Consider the following 21,628-nt stretch of genomic DNA (forward strand, 5'->3'; position numbering starts at 1 on the left):
ACACACTGACAACACACACTGACAACACACACTGACAACACACACTGACAACACACACTGACAACACACACTGACAACACACACTGACAACACACACTGACAACACACACTGCATAAACACACACTGACAACACACACTGACAACACACACTGACAACACACTGACAACACACACTGACAACACACACTGACAACACACACTGACAACACACACTGACAACACACACTGACAACACACACTGCATAAACACACACTGACAACACACACTGACAACACACACTGCATAAACACACACTGACAACACACACTGACAACACACACTGCATAAACACACACTGACAACACACACTGACAACACACACTGCATAAACACACACTGCATAAACACACACTGACAACACACACTGCATTAACACACACTGACAACACACACTGACAACACACACTGCATAAACACACACTGCATAAACACACACTGACAACACACACTGCATAAACACACACTGCATAAACACACACTGAACAAACACACACTGGACAAACACACACTGAACAAACACACACTGAACAAACACACACTGGATAAACACAAACTGAACAAACACACACTGAACAAACACACACTGCATAAACACACACTGAACAAACACACACTGAACAAACACACACTGAACAAACACACACTGCATAAACACACACTGGATAAACACACACTGGATAAACACACACTGGATAAACACACACTGAACAAACACACAATGAACAAACACACACTGCATAAACACACACTGTAAACACACACTGAACAAACACACAATGAACAAACACACACTGCATAAAAACACTGTAAACACACACTGGATAAACACACACTGAACAAACACACACTGAACAAACACACACTGCACAAACACACACTGCACAAACACACACTGCATAAACACACACTGAACAAACACACACTGGATAAACACACACTGACAACACACAGTGCATGAACACACACTGACAACACACACTGCATGAACACACACTGGATAAACACACACTGGACAAACACACACTGAATAAACACACACTGTAAACACACACTGGATAAACACACACTGCATAAACACACACTGCATAAACACACACTGGACAAACACACACTGAACAAACACACACTGAAGAAACATACACTGCATAAACACACACTGTAAAAACACACTGGATAAACACACACTGAACAAACACACACTGAACTAACACACACTGAACAAACAAACAATGGATAAACACACACTGAACAAACACACACTGCATAAACACACACTGTAAACACACACTGGATAAACACACACTGGACAAACACACACTGCATAAACACACACTGTAAACACACACTGCATAAACACACACTGTAAACACACACTGAACAAACACACACTGCAGAAACACACACTGGACAAACACACACTTAACAAACACACACTGAACTAACACACACTGAACAAACACACACTGAACAAACACACACTGTAAACACACACTGGATAAACACACACTGCATAAACACACACTGCATAAACACACACTGAACAAACACACACTGGACAAACACACACTGTAAACACACACTGTAAACACACACTGGATAAACACACACTGAACAAACACACACTGAACTAACACACACTGAACAAACACACACTGGACAAACACACACTTAACAAACACACACTGAACTAACACACACTGAACAAACACACACTGGACAAACACACACTGTAAACACACACTGGATAAACACACACTGGACAAACACACACTGAACAAACACACACTGCATAAACACACACTGTAAACACACTAAACAAACACACACTGCATAAACACACACTGTAAACACACTAAACAAACACACACTGCATAAACACACACTGTAAACACACTAAACAAACACACACTGCATAAACACACACTGCATAAACACACACTGGACAAACACACACTTAACAAACACACACTGAACAAACACACATTGGACAAACACACACTGGATAAACACACACTGGACAAACACACACTGAACAAACACACACTGAACAAACACACATTGGACAAACACACACTGGATAAACACACACTGTAATAAACACACACTGAAATAAACACACACTGGAATAGACACACACTGAATAAACACACACTGTAGACACACACTGTAAACACACACACTGTAGACACACACTGTAGACACACACTGTAAACACACACTGTAAACACACACAGGAATAGACACACACTGTAGACACACACTGTAAACACACACAGGAATAGACACACACAGGAATAGACACACACTGTAGACACACACTGTAAACACACACAGGAATAGACACACACTGTAGACACACACTGTAGACACACACTGGAATAGACACACACTGTAGACACACACTGTAGACACACACTGGATAAACACACACAGGAATAGACACACACTGTAGACACACACTGGAATAGACACACACTGTAGACACACACTGTAAACACATCTACATTTCGGCAGCTGCTGTGCAGATTCAGATCTTCCTGCAGTGTGTGGTGGATCAGATGGTGATCAGCTTTAATGCTTAATTATTTCATTATGATGATTATTACTGAAGATCACCGTGAGCAGCAGAGAGTCAGACACTGCTGAAGATGAGGACTGACGGAGGAAACGCAGGAGTTTGATTTCTTTATTGAGTCTTTACATGAGGATTAGACAGAACGCCACATGAACTGAACAATGATGATGATGATGATGATGATGATGAGGACAGATATCACAGATATCAGCATTAATCAACAGAAGTCTTTCAAGTGTACGCCGTCTTTCCCTGTCCTCTAACTTCTTTCTCATTTTACACTGAGTCAGTTTGGAGCTGGATCTGCAGTGCGTGGTGCTTCATCACACACTCTTCATCACGCTGGACACACTGAAAGCGTCTCTGTCTAACACACTGATGATCTGCATCCAGCCTGAACACTGGAGAACAGCACAGACCCGGCCCTCCACTCCACTTCCTGTATGAACACTGTCCTATCCTAACAGGCTAACACAGCAACAAATACTATATTACCTCTGCACATGCACACACACACACACACACACACACACACACACACACACACACACACACACACACACGCACGCACGCACGCATACGCACACGCACACGCACACACACACACACGCACACACACACGCACACCCACATGCACACGCACACGCACGGGCACGCACGCACGCACACACGCGCACACACACACACACACACACACACTGGTGAAGAGCTGCTATGCTTTCTGTCAGCACTCTCCGCTCTGGACACTTCTGTGTTTATCATCACACAGTCTTCGTGCCAGGAGTGAGGAGCTCACGATGTCTGTTCATCATCATGCGTCTGTACAAACACACGCTCCGCTCTTAACACACACACTCACCCTTGGCGTCTTGGCGAACCTCCCAGTCCTGGTGTCCTTGATGAGCGAGATGTCCAACAGGTCGGTCTCCTGCAATCACAGGTCAGATTTATGAGTGTTTCGACTCGCTGCACAGCACAATTACAGCAATAAACCTGAATAAACACATGACCATGACAGATGATGGAAAACAGGACGCCTCCTGCTCTCCTCAAACAAGACTTTGACACGGTGCGTCCTAAAACCCCGGCGGTGACGGCACAGGGGGCAGCGGAGGGTCAAGCCGGCGTGAGAACCAGCGCTGGGCCAATGGGAACACAGCTCATTTACATACAGGAAACTGAAGCGACAGCAGAGCTGACCTGAGCTGAGACCACTAACCCTGCTGAGGGCACTAGAGTTACGGGGACACGCACGATGACTGATGACTCTAAACCGTCTCGGGTTCAGCTTTCCTGAGCTCGCGTCTCTGTTGAAGACAGAACGATGAACGTTTAAATAAACTCTGAGATGCAGAGGTGCCCGTGACGCTCTGCAGGACACACGCCGGTGGAGACGCAGAGGAAAACAGTTGTTGTTCTCTCGATACTGACGAGACGAGAAACTAAATCTGTGTCTACAGACGCCGCAGTGATGCTGCTCAGATTATTCTCTAAACCACAGATCAGCCTTTACATGCTCACACACATCTTCAGAAACACACATGACCCTTTCATTATTGGTCAGTATCAATAGTAATCATGAATAATTATAGATATGTTTGACAGAGAACAGGGGTTTGACAGAGTGCCTGCAACATGTCTGAAGAGCGAGTGGGGATCGACACGGTGGTGAGGGGTGAGGAGGGTGTTTGACTTTGGCCCAGTTTACACTGTCAGGTCTTGATGCCCAAATCCGATTTGTTGCCTGTCTCTGATTTGTTGCCTGTCTGTTTACACGTTGTTTTAATTGTGACCCATATCCAATTCATGCGTTTACACTTGTCATACCATTTACGATGTCGCGCATACATAAAGGCGGGTTCCAGCTTCTGTGCCACACTAGCCACGATCAGGGCCGGAGCAAACTGAACTGCCGCTCTAGGCAGAGGACCATCATGCCGCCCTCAACCCCAATGTGAAAATGAAAGTGACCGGTTATGAAAATGAAGTGAGGTATTGCGGACCTCTTTTCCAGCGCACTTTGCGCGAATATAACTGAGGACGCGCGGGTGCTGAGGGAGGGAGGGAGGTGTCGCGGACACTGCACTCTCTATTCTGCTGCCCTATGCGCTGATATAACTGAGGACACGCGGGTGCTGATTGAGGTGTCGCTGACGCCGCCCTCTCTATTCTGTCGTCTATGCGCGAATACATCTGAGGACGCGGGTGGTGAGGAAGGTGTCGCGGATGCCGCCCTCTCTATACTGCCGCCCTAGGCGGCCGCCTAGGTCGCCTCTATGGATGCACCGGCCCTGGCCACGATGGAAGAATTTGTCTTTTTTTATTTGTTTTTAGCTCTGCGAAATATGCGAAGTGTAGTATAAGCAGTGAATGGTTTAGTCCAGATTTACTCCCACGCAGTTTATGTAATGGCATGGCCCTGATGTGTGTGTGTGTGTATGTAGTTGAAGATGTAGCCGTTGCCTGTGTGCGCACTGGTGTTTGAGTGTATTAATAGCGACAAATGGCAAACGTTACAACATGAAGTGAAAGGGCCGTCATCACCGCTTGTGCTTGTGGTTTATATGCTGTATGATGTCCTCCACCATGCAGAGGAATGTGCGGGTTCGAGAGAGATCTCAGGTCTGGTGGGAGCACATTGTGTCGACTGACCTCTGTGTTTGCTCTGATGTTGTTTACCGCGTCGGCATCTCCACACACGCTCTTCCTTCTGTCATTAAACCGTGGAGAAGCAGCACATTGTCCCAGTACTTCAGGCAGATTGGGTATGTCTGTTCCCAGTATCCAGCAAACACAGATTTATTACTATCAGTAGTCTTAATCAAAGGTCAGAACATTTTTATGTCGTACAACTGTTTGGTGTAGTACTTACTGAATCTTTATTAAGCCAGAACACCTCTTAAGGCTCGTACACACCGGGACGCTTTTCATTTGTGTTTATCGTCAGAGTTTTTCAAGACGCTTTTGCAGATTCAAACCCAGGAGATTTTGACTGGCGTCGAGCAGATGAGGATGCAGAATCACTCCTTGATTTTAGATGGCGCTACACAACTTTAAGCTTCTGACACGCGATTGTAACACAGAAGAAGAGAGGAAGCTCACACGCTTGTTGTTAAAGTTACTGGTGACTCGAACAGGATGGTTGAAGCAGCAGCTCCAGCTCTAGCAATGAGGAAAGGATGAGTGTTCATCAGAGCAATAAGCAGCTCCACGTTCATATCCCTCTGGGTATCTTCTTCACTGTGTGCTCACATTGACAGTGTTGCGCTTGAGCGCCTCCAAGTGCTGCTTACTGTAACTTCAGCAGCTCCGTGCACGTGAACAATAGTGATGATCTGATTGGTGGAGAAGGTTTAGGTGTGGCGCATCAAATCAAAAAAATAAGCATAAGATGCTCCTTTAAAAATTACACTTTTACGCCTGCCGTTTTGTGCACGATCACATTGAAGCCCTTTATTTAGTCACGAGGCGTTAAGCATCGATGGAAAACACGAGCAAAAAGCGTACCGTGTGCAGAGACGAGCGCGTGCCTGCAGCCCTTTCTGTTGAGCGTGTGACCAATCGTAGGGGTGTAAGAAAGAACTTGCTGGTCAAGGCTCAGAAAGCGAGCGGGATATTTATATTTGTTTATTTGCTCTAAATGCTCGTGTTGTTTAAAGGTGCAGTTCATATATCTGACTGTATTAAAGGACAAAACTGTATTGCAAGTAGTATATAAAATATTTATACATTTTAATACAAGAAATGTAAGGCTCAAGGAATCAGCTTAACGGTGATCAGTGAGTGTGTTTACATGGACACCAATACTCTGATTTTAATATGATTAAGACAATACTCTGATCAAGAGTCGACCACGTCAACACTGATTATTGATTATCTTAAAGGACCACAGACACAAACTGCAGAGGAAACATTAATAGGCTGCTGACGCAATGATGTTACTGGACTATGTGCTTTAACATGTAACTGGGAATCATAAAAGCAGCTCATGTAAACAGCTGAATCATATTAGTGTCTTATTCAGATTAAGGAGGATCATTAGATCACTGATGTCCATGTCGAAGTAGTCACGAGTCCCAAACCCAGAAAAAAGGTGTTTCCTGATGTTGATGACAGCCTTTCCACAGGTTAGTAGTAAGCTAATGTAATGTTAATAGCATAATGCTAATCTAGCATTCATGCTAACAAACAAATGATCAAAAGAAATATAATAATGCAATTCAAATATATAAAAAATAAACTGGTGGTTACTTTAAACTTATTATAAATATATATTTGTATTATTCCATTATAATTATTAAAATATATTTAAAAAGTATCGGTTCAGGCACCGTTTTGGCACTGGTACTGTCTTAAAAGTATTGATTTAGCACCGTTCTCCAAATAACCTCAAACGATACCCAACCCTATCTAGTCAGTCAGTCTTTATTCAGTTCCCGAAGGCAATTTGGTTGCAGCATACAAGCATGTCACACATAATACACAAAAGTACATCATACAACACAAACTCTACCCTAAATGTAAAAACTTCACAGCTGAGGGGATGAATGAGAGTTTAAAATGATTAGTTTTACTATTTATCCGAGGCATTCTGTGAAAACAGCACGAGTGCAGGAACTAGACTGATCAACAGATTTCTGCCTCGCCTCCTGCAGCCGCATCTCCAACACCACTGACTTTGACTTTTGCTTCTTGCTTGTCAGAAGCTGTATTTGAGGGAGAAAGCAACATTTCCCAGAGCAAAAATATGCAGATTCAAGAAATGAGTGACGAACCGAAACATGAGTCCTGTTTTTGTGTATTTATCATGGAGGAACTCAAAGATCAGGAGCATATCATTTACACGTGCTCAGCTTCAGACAGATCTGTAATGTTTCTGTAAGGGTTAGGGCATGCTATGGGCTCGGGTACGTCTGTGAATATAATATGAAGGATGAGCTTTATATTATTATCATGTTGATGTTGATGACAGGCTTCTGTATTTATATTAAGCAACAGGACAGCAGACGCATGATGATGACTCAATTAATGAAGTCCAGTCTCTGTTAAACCTTCTCATGATCAGAAACCCATATTACAGAGTGCTCTACCTAAAATATATGAAGTCAATCTAGACTAAACATATTGACCCTGTTTAATGAGACGCTCACCTACTGTGTACATCTCCCACCACGACCAATCAGACTCGCCCTGCTCCATCACTTCACTCACACACCAGCAACAGCCATCAGCGATTACAGTTAAAAGTCAGAGATCTCTCTCTCAATCAACCTGCTGTGTGTGTGTGTGTGTGTGTGTGTGTGTGTGTGTGTTGCAGGAGGCTTTTAGCCAAAGGTCAACATTTCCAGCCTCGACTTTGAAGAGTGACATATCAGAAAAACCCTCACAGTGTGAGTCTGTGCCAGTCAAACAGAGAGACTCCATCACCTCTACTGTACAACAGACCTCCATCACCTCTAAAGCAGACCTCCATCACCTCTACAGCTCCATCACCTCTACAGCAGACCTCCATCACCTCTACAGCAGACCTCCATCACCACTACAGCTCCATCACCTCTACACCTCCATCACCTCTACACCTCCATCACCTCTACAGCAGACCTCCATCACCACTACAGCTCCATCACCTCTACACCTCCATCACCTCTACAGCTCCATCACCTCTACAGCTCCATCACCTCTACAGCAGACCTCCATCACCTCTACACCTCCATCACCTCTACAGCTCCATCACCTCTACAGCTCCATCACCTCTACACCTCCATCACCTCTACACCTCCATCACCTCTACACCTCCATCACCTCTACACCTCCATCATCTCTACACCTCCATCACCTCTACACCTCCATCACCTCTACAGCTCCATCACCTCTACACCTCCATCACCTCTACAGCTCCATCACCTCTACAGCTGACCTCCATCATCTCTACAGCTCCATCACCTCTACACCCCCATCACCCCTACAGCTCCATCACCTCTACAGCTGACCTCCATCATCTCTACAGCTCCATCACCTCTACAGCTCCATCACCTCTACAGCTGACCTCCATCATCTCTACAGCTCCATCACCTCTACAGCTCCATCACCTCTACACCTCCATCACCTCTACACCTCCATCACCTCTACACCTCCATCACCTCTACACCTCCATCACCTCTACACCTCCATCACCTCTACAGCTCCATCACCTCTACACCTCCATCACCTCTAGAGCTCCATCACCTCTACACCTCCATCTCCTCTACACCTCCATCTCCTCTACACCTCCATCACCTCTACACCTCCATCACCTCTACAGCTCCATCACCTCTACACCTCCATCATTTCTACAGCTCCATCACCTCTACACCTCCATCACCTCTAGAGCTCCATCACCTCTACACCTCCATCTCCTCTACACCTCCATCTCCTCTACACCTCCATCACCTCTACACCTCCATCTCCTCTACACCTCCATCACCTCTACACCTCCATCTCCTCTACACATCCATCACCTCTACACCTCCATCTCCTCTAGAGCTCCATCACCTCTACACCTCCATCTCCTCTAGAGCTCATCACCTCTACACCTCCATCTCCTCTAGAGCTCATCACCTCTACACCTCCATCTCCTCTAGAGCTCCATCACCTCTACACCTCCATCACCTCTACACCTCCATCACCTCTACACCTCCATCTCCTCTACACCTCCATCTCCTCTACACCTCCATCACCTCTACACCTCCATCTCCTCTACACCTCCATCACCTCTACACCTCCATCTCCTCTACACCTCCATCACCTCTACACCTCCATCTCCTCTACACCTCCATCTCCTCTAGAGCTCCATCACCTCTACACCTCCATCTCCTCTAGAGCTCCATCACCTCTACACCTCCATCTCCTCTAGAGCTCCATCACCTCTACACCTCCATCTCCTCTAGAGCTCCATCACCTCTACACCTCCATCTCCTCTACACCTCCATCTCCTCTACACCTCCATCACCTCTACACCTCCATCTCCTCTACACCTCCATCTCCTCTACACCTCCATCACCTCTACACCTCCATCTCCTCTACACCTCCATCTCCTCTAGAGCTCCATCACCTCTACAGCTCCATCACCTCTACACCTCCATCACCTCTACAGCTCCATCTCCTCTACACCTCCATCTCCTCTAGAGCTCCATCACCTCTACACCTCCATCTCCTCTAGAGCTCCATCACCTCTACACCTCCATCTCCTCTACACCTCCATCTCCTCTACACCTCCATCACCTCCATCTCCTCTACACCTCCATCTCCTCTACACCTCCATCACCTCTACACCTCCATCTCCTCTACACCTCCATCTCCTCTACACCTCCATCACCTCCATCTCCTCTACACCTCCATCTCCTCTACACCTCCATCACCTCTACACCTCCATCTCCTCTAGAGCTCCATCACCTCTACACCTCCAACTCCTCTACACCTCCATCTCCTCTACACCTCCATCACCTCTACACCTCCATCTCCTCTACACCTCCATCTCCTCTACACCTCCATCACCTCTACAGCTCCATCACCTCTACACCTCCATCTCCTCTACACCTCCATCTCCTCTACACCTCCATCACCTCTACACCTCCATCTCCTCTACACCTCCATCTCCTCTAGAGCTCCATCATCTTCTCTTCAGTAGTTTGTCAGCTCCAGGCGTTCATCATTTGCATATTAGTCTGTGGTTTGCTGTTCAGCCAGATCAGTCAGTCTCAGTAGAGTCACACACTGTTCTCGAGAAGAAGAAACACTCTTACCGACAAACATCACCGATTTAGGCAAATCAGATGCAACAGAGGGCAGCACAGAGTTCTGCTCATCAGTGTGTGTGTGTGTGTGTGTGTGTGTGTGTGTGTGTGGTCGTTTACAGTTCTGCTGTATTTCCTGCTCTCACCCTTCAGGGGAAAATCCTGCATAACACACATAAGTGGGGCTGTGTGGCGCAATGATGAATGAGGAAAATGAAGAAGTGCATTTCTCCAGAGAGTGCTTGAGGACTGGAAGAACAGGAGAGACCAGCCGAGTAACCCTTCACTCCCACAGACTCACTACCTGCAGCCAATCACAGTCTGAGTAAAACACAGCAGACCCACACAGACACACACACACACACACACACACACACACATCAGAAACCCAGATTCACACACACACACACACACACACACACACACACACACGCACACACAGTGGGTTAATGAGTACGGGTCAGACACAACTATGCTTCAGCTCTATATTTGTCCGCCACGGTATGACAGGCAGCCCTGTTAGGCACAGATCAGCTTCAAAATAACCTGTGAAGCACAATATCATGTTCTCTGTTCTCCTCCACAACACACACAGATAAACACACACGCATCCACCATCGCAATACCTCCATCTCAACTCCAACACTACTATCACAAACACAGAGCAAACACCACACACCAAACTCTCCAACAGACCCACGCCAGGTCATCTTCAACTCGAATGTGCTTCCTACACTGCAGATCCTCAAACACAGATGAAGGACAGAGACAAACCAACACTACAAACCTAAACATGCGGGACATTCCAGCACATCAGGCCAGGAGCAGGCCGGTGTAGAATGACACTGTTTCAGTTTGATGAACACTCGGGTGACTCAGGTGGGTTTGGTATAAATGAAGTTCAGCTCAGTGTAGTGCAGACGTCTGAAGAGCAGCTCCAGTGATCTGGAAGACGAGCCTGTTCCTGTGCCGTCCTCTGCTGGGTTTTATGATTGAATCAGTGGAACAGCTGTTGCTCCAGTGTTGCTCTGTCTCACAAATGTTCTGCTCCAGCGTTCACTGAACGATTTTCATTGGCTGAAACTGACATTATTCTGTCTAAACTGTACAGTAACTCACTCTATTTCTGCTTCTGTTATTCTCTATTTCCACCTGGGGATATTCATCCTGAGGGCCCCAGAGACTTTGCAGTGCCACTGATGCAATCCAAGCAACGAGATGATCCCAAGGTTTCCATAATCCTGGACCAGGCCGTATCCTGAGCAGCTGCTGTGGTGGTCATGGAGGAGAGGAGAGCAGGAGACTGATTCCTGTGATGCCTTAGTGACAGACGAGTCTCACTGACGTCCAGCTTTCCAGCCTCCAGCGCCTAGACTGCAGCTCTGCACAAGACGTTTGGCCAGAGGAGAAATGGTGGTGCCCAACTGAGCCTGGTTTCTCTTCAGGTTTTTTAATTCTTCACTTTCGCCCATTGGTTTTGGGACCTGTGGAGTTGCGCATGGATGGATTTGCTCTTCAGTGTTTGAACTCTCCGTAGTAAAGATTAAACCACACTGAACTTAAACTCTGAGAACTGAACTACACTGTTTACATTCACTATGATCTTCTATGTTCAGCTGCTTTGACACAATCTACATTGTAAAAGTGCTGTACAAATAAAGCTGAACTGAAGTGAATCTGTTAGCTGGCCTCCTGTATGAAATCACCATCACACTTCTAATGTTCTGATGTTCAGGAAAGCAGCACTCTTTGCTTGTGTGATATCTACGTCACATCTTATGAATGTAAAGACATAAAGAAAGAAGAAAATGTCCTCATTAATAATGTTAAATCCGTTCCTCATTCTAGCGATACAGGAATTTCTCAGGGAGTAATTTAGTTAAGCATTGGCATGCATGATCTGCATATGTATGCCAACACTCTTCACCTCTGCTGGGAATTGTGTTAAGAGTTTAACTTTAAATGCGTAAAGGACTAAGTAAATGTAAAATGTTTTAAATTCTGCATATGATGGACTAGTTATCTGCCCTTAAACTGATCAATCTTTGTACAATAAAAAATACATTTTCATTATTGCTAGAACTAAAGTGTATAGTAGATATTGAGCTGTAGTAGTTTTGTCATGTTTCATTATGTAAAGCTTGTTCAAATGTTTTAATGGGCTATGTCTTTATGCAAATCTCCCCTGCGAGACGGCAGCAGCAGATCCAGCGGAGCAGCTTCTGGAAACTCTTGACTGTGCGTTTATATTGAAGGAGGTGAGCGTCAAAGGTCGCTCTGGCTGCTCTGGCCACGGCGCTGTCTGCCTTCAGCTTTGACGCTAGAGCGTCAAAATTCACTACATTGATCTCGTATTTATTTCCCAGAGATGGGTTGCGGCTGGAAGGGCATCCGCTGCGTAAAAAACTTGCTGGATAAGTTGGCGGTTCATTCCGCTGTGGCGACCCCGGATTAATAAAGGGACTAAGCTGACATGAAAATGAATGATCTCGTATTTAAAAGGGCCGTTGCAGCATATCAGTTACATTCCTGCATAAACGTGTTTCTAGCGTGAAAATGTTGCGCACTTCTTATCTAATTAGTAACAATGGAGGATCGAGTCGCATGCGCAGTGGCTTTGCTCCACTTAATTGTCCAGTGTGTCCATGTGTCTATATATATATTATATATTAGGGGTCTGTATATTAGGGGTCTAACGATTCACAAACATCACAGTTCAGTTGGATACGATACAGTGGTGTCACAGTTCGGTATGTTTTCGATACAGGAAAAAAAGAAAAAAGCCAGAGTATTTCTCTGATTTAAATTTTTTTATGTATTACAACTAACATAATAAAAGTATGATTCTGTTTTTTTTTACTTTAAATAGTGATAGAGCTGTACTTCTGAGGTTTCTGCTTAGCAGCAAATAAAACAAATCCTTCTTTATACTCAAAACCTGTATTTCTGACGGCAGACATTCCTCTCGTGCTTGAACTACATCTGACAGACACTTTTCAAAGTTGTGTGTCACAAAAACACTCCGTAATCCACTCAAAACGCTACTGAAACCCGTTTTCAGAGCCCGAATTATCAGTTGTAAACGGAAGTTCTAAACATTCTACCTGAAGACGCTGGTCGCTATGCCACTTTGCGAACTAGTGCAACGCCCACCTGACAGCAGGAGTTAAGAGGTAGGTGGGTGTGGCGATATGTGAACAGGTTATTGAGATTGGCTGTTCTGTGTCAGGGTCCAGGGTGGCTGGAACAACGGGGGGCGGAGCCAGCACGAGTAGGCTGACACAGAAAGCAGCAAGATAGCAATTGAGTGCACAGCGGGAAGGCAGCATGTTGTCTGCCACGTTATTAGGATGCCATGTTGAGCATTGCTGCACTGAAAACATTATATTTTGTACTTCCCTTCTCTGTACTTTGTATTCCCTTTTATCATTTTAGATATTAGTCTGAATCGAATCATCTGTTCGTAATGCGTACCGAACCGAAAGTCTCGTACCGAACGGTTCAATACGAATACGCGTATCGTTACACCCTTAATATATATATATTAATGCACATCAGTAACTTGGCAGTAACTTGTTTAAGGCATGTTCCTGTAAGAAAACATTGCAAATAATCGGAAATCCAGCGACCACAATAATCGAACCCTTAGGAACAACTGTGGTCGGAACCAAAGTTCACCGGTCTGTGCTCTCTAAGCTTCTTTCAAGCGGTGGACTTCTTCATTCTGATATGTGTAACGGAGGCCAGGTCTGTGCTGTGCAGGTAAACCTCACTAAACCTCTAAAGGTGCTCTGGTGACGCGAGAGGCCATGGTCTTTAACCTCCTTGCGAGAGCAAGTAATTCCCATGCGGAAGGTCGCCGGTTCGATCCCAGCTAAGAGTGGGTTGGCTGATGTAGGATTTAAAGCTCAGTACTATAAAGTTGACTGGATTTCAACTCTCCTCGACGCCCACACTGGCGAAGATACACCGCGCTGCTCCTCACCACCGGCTCCCATTGAAAATGAATGACTTCCAGCTACTTTGACGCTCTCGCCGCTTTTGGTGTGAACGCACAGTAAAGTTTAATACTGAAAGCAGCATTTGCTCAGACCCATCTCTCAGTTTAAGCAGATTTTGGAATTCATTGCCGGAAAACCTAAAACCCTTCATGAATTATAATCCTTTATAAAGGCCACTAAACTTCAGTGGATTGATCAGCCAGCTTTAGTCATGTCCTGCGTACTTGTTTTAGGAAATGATGTACCACTTTACTTTAGTAGTTCATGAAAGCCCTCGAATAAGCTTCATCTACAGGTTTCATCATGATGCCTGTGAGGGACGTCTGTCATTTCAGCTTCATCTCTCTTTACTGTGTCTTTCTCTAACAAATAAAACATTACATTAATAACTATAGTCTGAAGATTCCTTCTGACTGCGTCTGAATAGGCTTGGTCACACTGTCACAGAGCCAAATATCCATTTCATTTCGTTCAGGGAAGTGATGAAAACATCCTCATACCGTTTTCTGACACTTGGTTTCTGCATTCTGCATTCCTCACATGCTTTCTCTTTGCAGTGTTCATTTCCGTGTTTACGGCTGATCGAGCGGCTGAAACTCTGCTTCCCTCTTTCCTTTTTCTCTCGAGGAAGGATGACGCAGGGCTGTATTTCAGACACCGGCCCCAAAGCACCTGCTTGCTGTTTAAATTTGATACCCTCTTATCGTTCTCCAAATTGAATCGACTGCTCACGAGAAAAAAGACGTGTGACCTACATCTCTGACACACTTAAAGGAGAAAGCAGAAATGGAGCAAAAGAGAAACAACGGAAAACTATCCTCAACTTCCTCCGTGATCCAGCCGAAGACTCAAACCTCACCTTATTATAATCCACAGGTCTGAGCTCAGGGGTGTACTCAGAGTCTGGCTGTTAGTGAGCAGATCATCTCCAACACTGAAGCGGATCCTGACAGTAAAGAGCAACACACACGACAGGATAATAACTGGACGCTGCTGAGGCCTCACTACACACCACACATGAACTATACGCCAGAACAAGAGGAATAAACGATCATCTGAGGAGTTTATAAATAACACACACCAAACAACTGATTCATCAATGATTCTAGATGCCAAAATAAATCATTAACCAAGCATGAAAACACCATCATTAATGACATTCATCACACATGTGCATCATACCACACACACACACACACACACACACACACACACACCATATACTCCTGCAGTGTTACACTCCCAGTGTTACTGTGTGTGTGTGTGTGTGTCTATAAAAAAGTCGAGAAATGTTCTGCTGGTTTGAATGGCATGAGGAAACGCTGAGCGGATTGTGGTTGTGGTGAATCAGCCCTATCTCAGCGGTTTAGAGCCTGAAATATGAGTTGAAGTGTAGTGAGCCTCATCAGGTGTGTTTTTACCCATCCTCTGCACCCATACACCCATTACACACACACACACACACACACACACACACACACACACACACACACACACTTTGAGTGAGGAGTTGGTTGAAGTTAATTTCTCACATTGTTCATGTAAACAGATGACGGTGGACACACACACACACACACTCTCCAGCAACAGGCCACTGCTGCCTGTCCAGTCACTCGCATCCCTCATGCCTCGTCTCTTCCAGAAATCTGAGCATAGTCCTCATTTCCTGCTCGCACCAAATATCTGCTCTCCTGCTTGAAGCCGTTCTCATCTGTGTGTTGTCAAACGCCTGACAGTCTGCCGTGTGTGTGTGTGTGTGTGTGTCCTGTGGCTAAATGTAGTGAGCAGTCCTGCACAGCAGTAACAGTTTAAGGTGTCTCCATGTCTGTGCTGCAGTTCAGTGACGCCACTACAGCAGGAATACTCCACATGTCTGCATTCACCTTCTGTTTGACTAGTCAGATCATCAAACCCGCTGTTCACATGCTCGACTCCTAATCAGAGGACTGTCTGAATGGTTTTATCAGAGTATTGGTGTCCATGTCCATGTTCAGAGTTAGTGTGATGAGGCCTACATTGGTTATTTCCCAGTCAAACAGCAGGACTGGAGCTGCAGAAGCGTGTCTGAATGACGGGAACACGAGTTGGTCAATGTTCATCGTCAGCAGGTCAGCTATGTTTACTCTCACATGCAAATCTGGCTCAGTAATAACAGCAGCGCCGCAACTGTTCACTTCTCTGATTTCGATCTATTCAAATGAGAATCAATGTGCTGAACATGCTCCAGCAGCACATCATCCAGCACACAGCACAATGCCTCTTTGTGCAATGATGGAACTAATTCACTACTTTCTGTCCATCCTCTGACTACGACTAGTAGTTCTGGCCTGTCGTGTTGATAACGCTCTCTGAATATAGTTCAGCAATGCTAAACACTGCCCAAGAACATCCCAAACAAACCCAAACGGAATATTTGTAAAATGGTCAATAACTAGGGATGTAAAGGTATTGTAAATACCGTCATACCGCAATAGCAATTTTTTTCAATATTACCATAGTCGCATGACTCGATATAACTATAGGTCTTCTGAGAAAATTTGCTCAGGCGAATGAAGCGAACGAGAGGTAGCGGAAACTACAATCCCCATCAGCCCAGGCGTGGCCATCATCCTTTGCGGTCTGTTGTCGCTACAGATCCAGTAATGGAGTGTGCTGCTAGTAGCGGGGAAGAAAAAGAGCTGGAAATGATCGAACCTAAAGCGGGTTTTAAATCAGATGTGTGGAAGCATTTCGGTTTGTGTCTTTAATAATCTACCATAGTTTGGTTCATTGAATAGTAAGAATGATTAATAAACATATATTAAACAGTCACTTAAAAGTCTTTGCACTTTGCAAGCTTTGCACTGTCTGAGCCCAAGTGAACTGTGCTCTGGCACATCTCTTCCAACCGGGCCAGGGCCGACCAACTGAGGCTGTGTGATAAACAACACATAAGCTCAGCAGAGTGATGGCGTCGGTGTTTGTGGCTTGCTGTCCATCTCAGGTAATGTACCTGACTTTTTAAAACTTGCCACTGTAAATCCTCTGCTGACGCAACCTAACTTAGATCCATCAGTTTTAGCCAATTATAGACCCATTTCAGATCTGTTGTTCATCACTAAGATGATAATAATAATATTAATATATTTTACTTAAAGATGCCTTTCTAGCACTCAGGGACACCGTACAATCATCAAGAGCAATAAAACAACAGAAATAATAAAAAACACACAGCAATAGTGCAGATCAAATTAATTAGGTATTAAAAGCCATCTTAAATAAGCGGGTTTGAGTCTTGATTTGAACAGTGTGAGGGAGTCAGTGTTTCTGATGCAGGTGGTAATGAGTTGCGGAGCAGAGCGGCTGAATGCTCTGTTGCCCATAGAGGATAGACGAGCAGAGGGAACAGACAAGTGGAGGGAGGAAGAAGATGGCAGAGTGCGAGAAGGAACAGAAATGTGGACGAGGGCAGACAAATATGGAGGGGCAAGATTTGTGGATGGCTGTGGATGTTAACATCAAGATTTTAAAGTCAATTGGAAAATGAACAGGTGACCAGTGAAGCTGCTGCAGGACAGGGGTGATGTGATGAGAAGAAGGGTGATGGTGATGATACGGGCAGCTGAGTTCTGGACCAACTGAAGCTTACAGAGAGATTTATGAGTGAGACCCAAGAGAAGAGAGTTGCAGGAATCTAATCGAGATGTGACAAGGCTATGAAGGAGAACAGCAGTGGCATGAGGGGTAAGAGAAGTGTGGAGATGGTTAATGTTGCGTAAGCAGACCGGGTGATGTTATTGATGCGAGAATCTAAAGATAGAGTGCTGTCAAGGATGACACCCAGACTCTTAACCTGTTTAGAGGGATAGATGGAACATATAAGATCTTTATAAGATCTTTGCAGCTGCAAAGATTTTTAGATGAGCACAACATTTTTGAGGTCTTTCAGTCAGTTTTCAGAAAATATCACTCAACCGAGAGCGCACTGGTGAGGGTTAGAAATGATATTTTGCTTACTGGTGATGCTGGGGACTGTGCTGTGCTTGGGCTGTTAGATATGAGTGCTGGGTTTGACAGTAGACCATGCCATCTTGTTGGCCTGCTTAGAGCATGTTGTGGGGATGAGAAGGAAGTGCCCTGGATTGGTTTAAATCATATCTGTCCAATCACAGTTTTAAAGTCACCACTGGTGACCACTCGTCTGAGGCAGCACATTTGTCACAGCACATCAGCACATTTGTCTATTTTAGCCCCATCTCTTTTCTGCTTCCCCCGGGCTCGACTTTTAGAAATCTTCTAGATTTTAATGAGAGTAAGAGTGAAATGATTTGTTCGGCTGTCAAACTCTTTCAGAGCACAGATAATTAATCTTGAAAAATCTAGTTTTTCTGTGAACCCTGGGTAAAAAATCTGGGTGTTATTCTGGATGATAGCTCGAGCTTTGACAAACAGATAAATGCAGTGGTCAAACCCTGCTGCTTTCAGCTTCCTCTCTTAAAAACAGTCAAACCTACTTCATCTAGAAAAATGTTGAACAAATAGTCCATGCTTTCATCACCACTGGATTGGATTATTGTAACTCATTATACTTCGGGATTAGTCAGGACACCTTATCCCGGTTAGAGTTAGTTCAGAATGCTGCTGCAAGGCTTTTAACAGGTACTGAGAAACATGAGCACATCACACCAGCCTCACTCTCTCTGCTCGAGTCACTCTTAAAATGCTTCTCTTGGTTTTTAAATCTCTAAACGGCCTGGCACCTTCTTAGCTGTCAGACATGTTGACTGAGCATCAGCCTGGTCGCTCTCTTCAGTCATCTAATTAGAGACTGTGATGTATCTCTAAGTCGAGGCTGAAGTGCAGGGGTGACCGTGCCGTCCCAGTAGCTGCTCCTAGGTTGTGGAATGCTCTGCCCCTCTGTATCTGATCTGTTTCATCCCTGACTGTTTTGAGATCTGGGTGGAAAACTTACCTCTGTGATTCAGCATTTCATCAGTGAATATTGTCTTAGCCATTATTTTATGTTTTTATATATATATATATATATATATATGTATTTGTTTTTCTCTGTTTTGATTTGTACTGTGCAGCACATTGGTCAACCTCTGCCAAACAATCTGGGAAATGTGTTTGGGCACGGTTCGGATAGCATAGTGTGAGTGCGCTCTCAGCCTCCTCTTCATCCAACTCACATAGGATGATAAGACTACATAATATCAGACCCTGAGAACTGTCTGAGAAGAAGATCAGGAAGACAGCTGTTCAACTGATCTATTCAATCCATCCTGAGCACTCCTTCCTGACCTCTACCTGACCTTCTCCAGCAGAGCGGATCCCTTCCACACAGAATATCCAAGATGTTGATGTATCTTGTGTTTATGGTGTATGTTGTGGCTCTATATTCATGTTTGGTGTCATTTTAAATGTCTCTGTGTGTTTGGTAAAGTGCTACTGTCATGTTTCACAGCTTCACTTGTATATGTTGATTTGGGTTTCGGCTTTGATAAAATCTTTGTCAGATGCTCCACCACCCAGCAGATAGTTGACACCTCAAACTCACTACCAGGCAGGGTCCTATTGAAGCGTTTGTTGTCTTAAATGTGCAGCCGTTTGTTCTGAGTTGAGTATTTAAGGGAAAGGTGCAGAGACGTCATTGGGATCTTGTAGCCAGGATGCCCCATTGCCAGAGATGTATAGTAAGGAAGCAGAACTACTTCACTACTGTAGTGAAGTAAGGCTGCGTCTGTAACGCCGGGGAATGACACTCGCAACAGAAGGTAAGATCCACAATTCAGGTTTATTCAGCGTCAGGCAAGCAATGGTCAAATCAGGTGCAAACAGGTATAAACAGGCAGTCCAGAATCGTAGTCAAGTAAACAGGCAATAGATCGTAAGGCAGGTGGCTAAACAGGATAACAAGGATAAGCTAACTAGGCTAAGGTCAGTACACGGAGAAACAAGACAGGGAAAACGCGTTGTAGTGTTATCACAGGATAAACAAGACTCGGCAAACTGGATGGGTGAATGAGTGGCTTAAGTAGTGCAATCAGTCTCTGACAAGGCTCAGGTGGTGAGAATGTAATCAGTCTAGATGAGTGAGCGTGTGTGAGTGTGACCGGAGAGCATGTATGAATATGTAGTCCAGGAGAAGGCGGAAGTGTAGTCCATGGATATGGTGAGAGAACCAGTGATCTCTGGAGAATGATCGCTGGTTATCGTGACAGTGTCTGTACTCTACTGGAGTCATCTTTTAACGCTACTTCCACTTTTACTCCACTAAATATTTTCCATGAGTTCAATACTTTTACTCTGATAGATTTATTATGTGCTGCATCGTTACTCGTTACTAGGGGTGTCAAAATTATTGATATCGCTTCAGTAATAGATGATAACCGGTTATTACGTACTGACATCATTTATCTCCTATGCGCGATGTCACAGTAGGATAATATGGCAAAGGAGGCGAGTAAATAATGCTCTTACTACAATGAAGGCGGCACAACACACAAGCCGCTATTGCACTACCATACGGAGAAATGCTGTAAAACTCCATCAATGCCTCTCTCTCACTCTCTCACACACACACACACAATTCGGGCATGTGACCCGCTGGGTTGTTTGTGAGGTGACTTTTCCTCTCCTCTCGGCTGTTAAAGCGATACTTGTGGATCCAGACATGAGCATGTCTGAGGTGTGAGTTTTCTCCACTGTGTCTATTACCTGTGATAAGCGTGTGTTATGCGCATACAGACTGTAACCGCGGCTGTTCTTCCCGCCATCGGTGAACCGCGCTTTCATTTCTAAAGCTCATCGCAGCCCTTTCTGTTGAGCAGGTGAAGACAATAACCAGTCATAGAGGTGTAAGACCTCGCCTGTCAGCGCTCAAAAAGCAGACGGGAGAACACTGACATGAGTTTAGCTGTAAATGCTCCTGCTGTCTTCTGTGCGTGTGTTGGAGTTTTGTTTGATTCATGCAGAAAGAGAGTTTTGAGCAGGTCACATTAAAGCTCCAGTTCATATATCTGACTGCTGTATCAAAGAACAATATTGTATTATAAATAGTGTATAAATATGAATATATGTATAGATTTTAATTTTTAAAAATCTTGTCATGAAGAAAAAATCTAATTCTGTATGGGAATATACCGAATAGAACCGAATCGATGGCATGATAATCGTAACCGAACCAAACCGTGAGCCCAGTGTAGATTCACACCTCTACTCTTTACAATTACAGGGCTTTTCTTGGCTTCTGCATGG

The 21,628-nt window shown here is 44.7% G+C and overlaps 1 protein-coding gene across 11 annotated transcripts in view; it reads right to left on the reverse strand.

The window, feature by feature from the left end:
• Positions 1-21,628, reverse strand: part of plcb1l (phospholipase C beta 1-like) — a 152,906-nt gene that overhangs the window by 64,669 nt on the left and 66,609 nt on the right. For all 11 annotated transcript variants that reach the window (XR_012396242.1, XR_012396243.1, XR_012396244.1 and 8 more), the window contains one exon: positions 3,476-3,544. Coding sequence is in view for 2 of the 11 variants with exons in the window: in XM_073933860.1 (XP_073789961.1) it covers positions 3,476-3,544 (69 nt within the window). In the remaining 9 variants the exon portion in view is untranslated. The remainder of the gene's footprint in view (positions 1-3,475; positions 3,545-21,628) is intronic.

This window comes from Danio rerio, chromosome 20, assembly GCF_049306965.1.
Source record: "Danio rerio strain Tuebingen ecotype United States chromosome 20, GRCz12tu, whole genome shotgun sequence".
Lineage (NCBI taxonomy): Eukaryota > Metazoa > Chordata > Actinopteri > Cypriniformes > Danionidae > Danio > Danio rerio.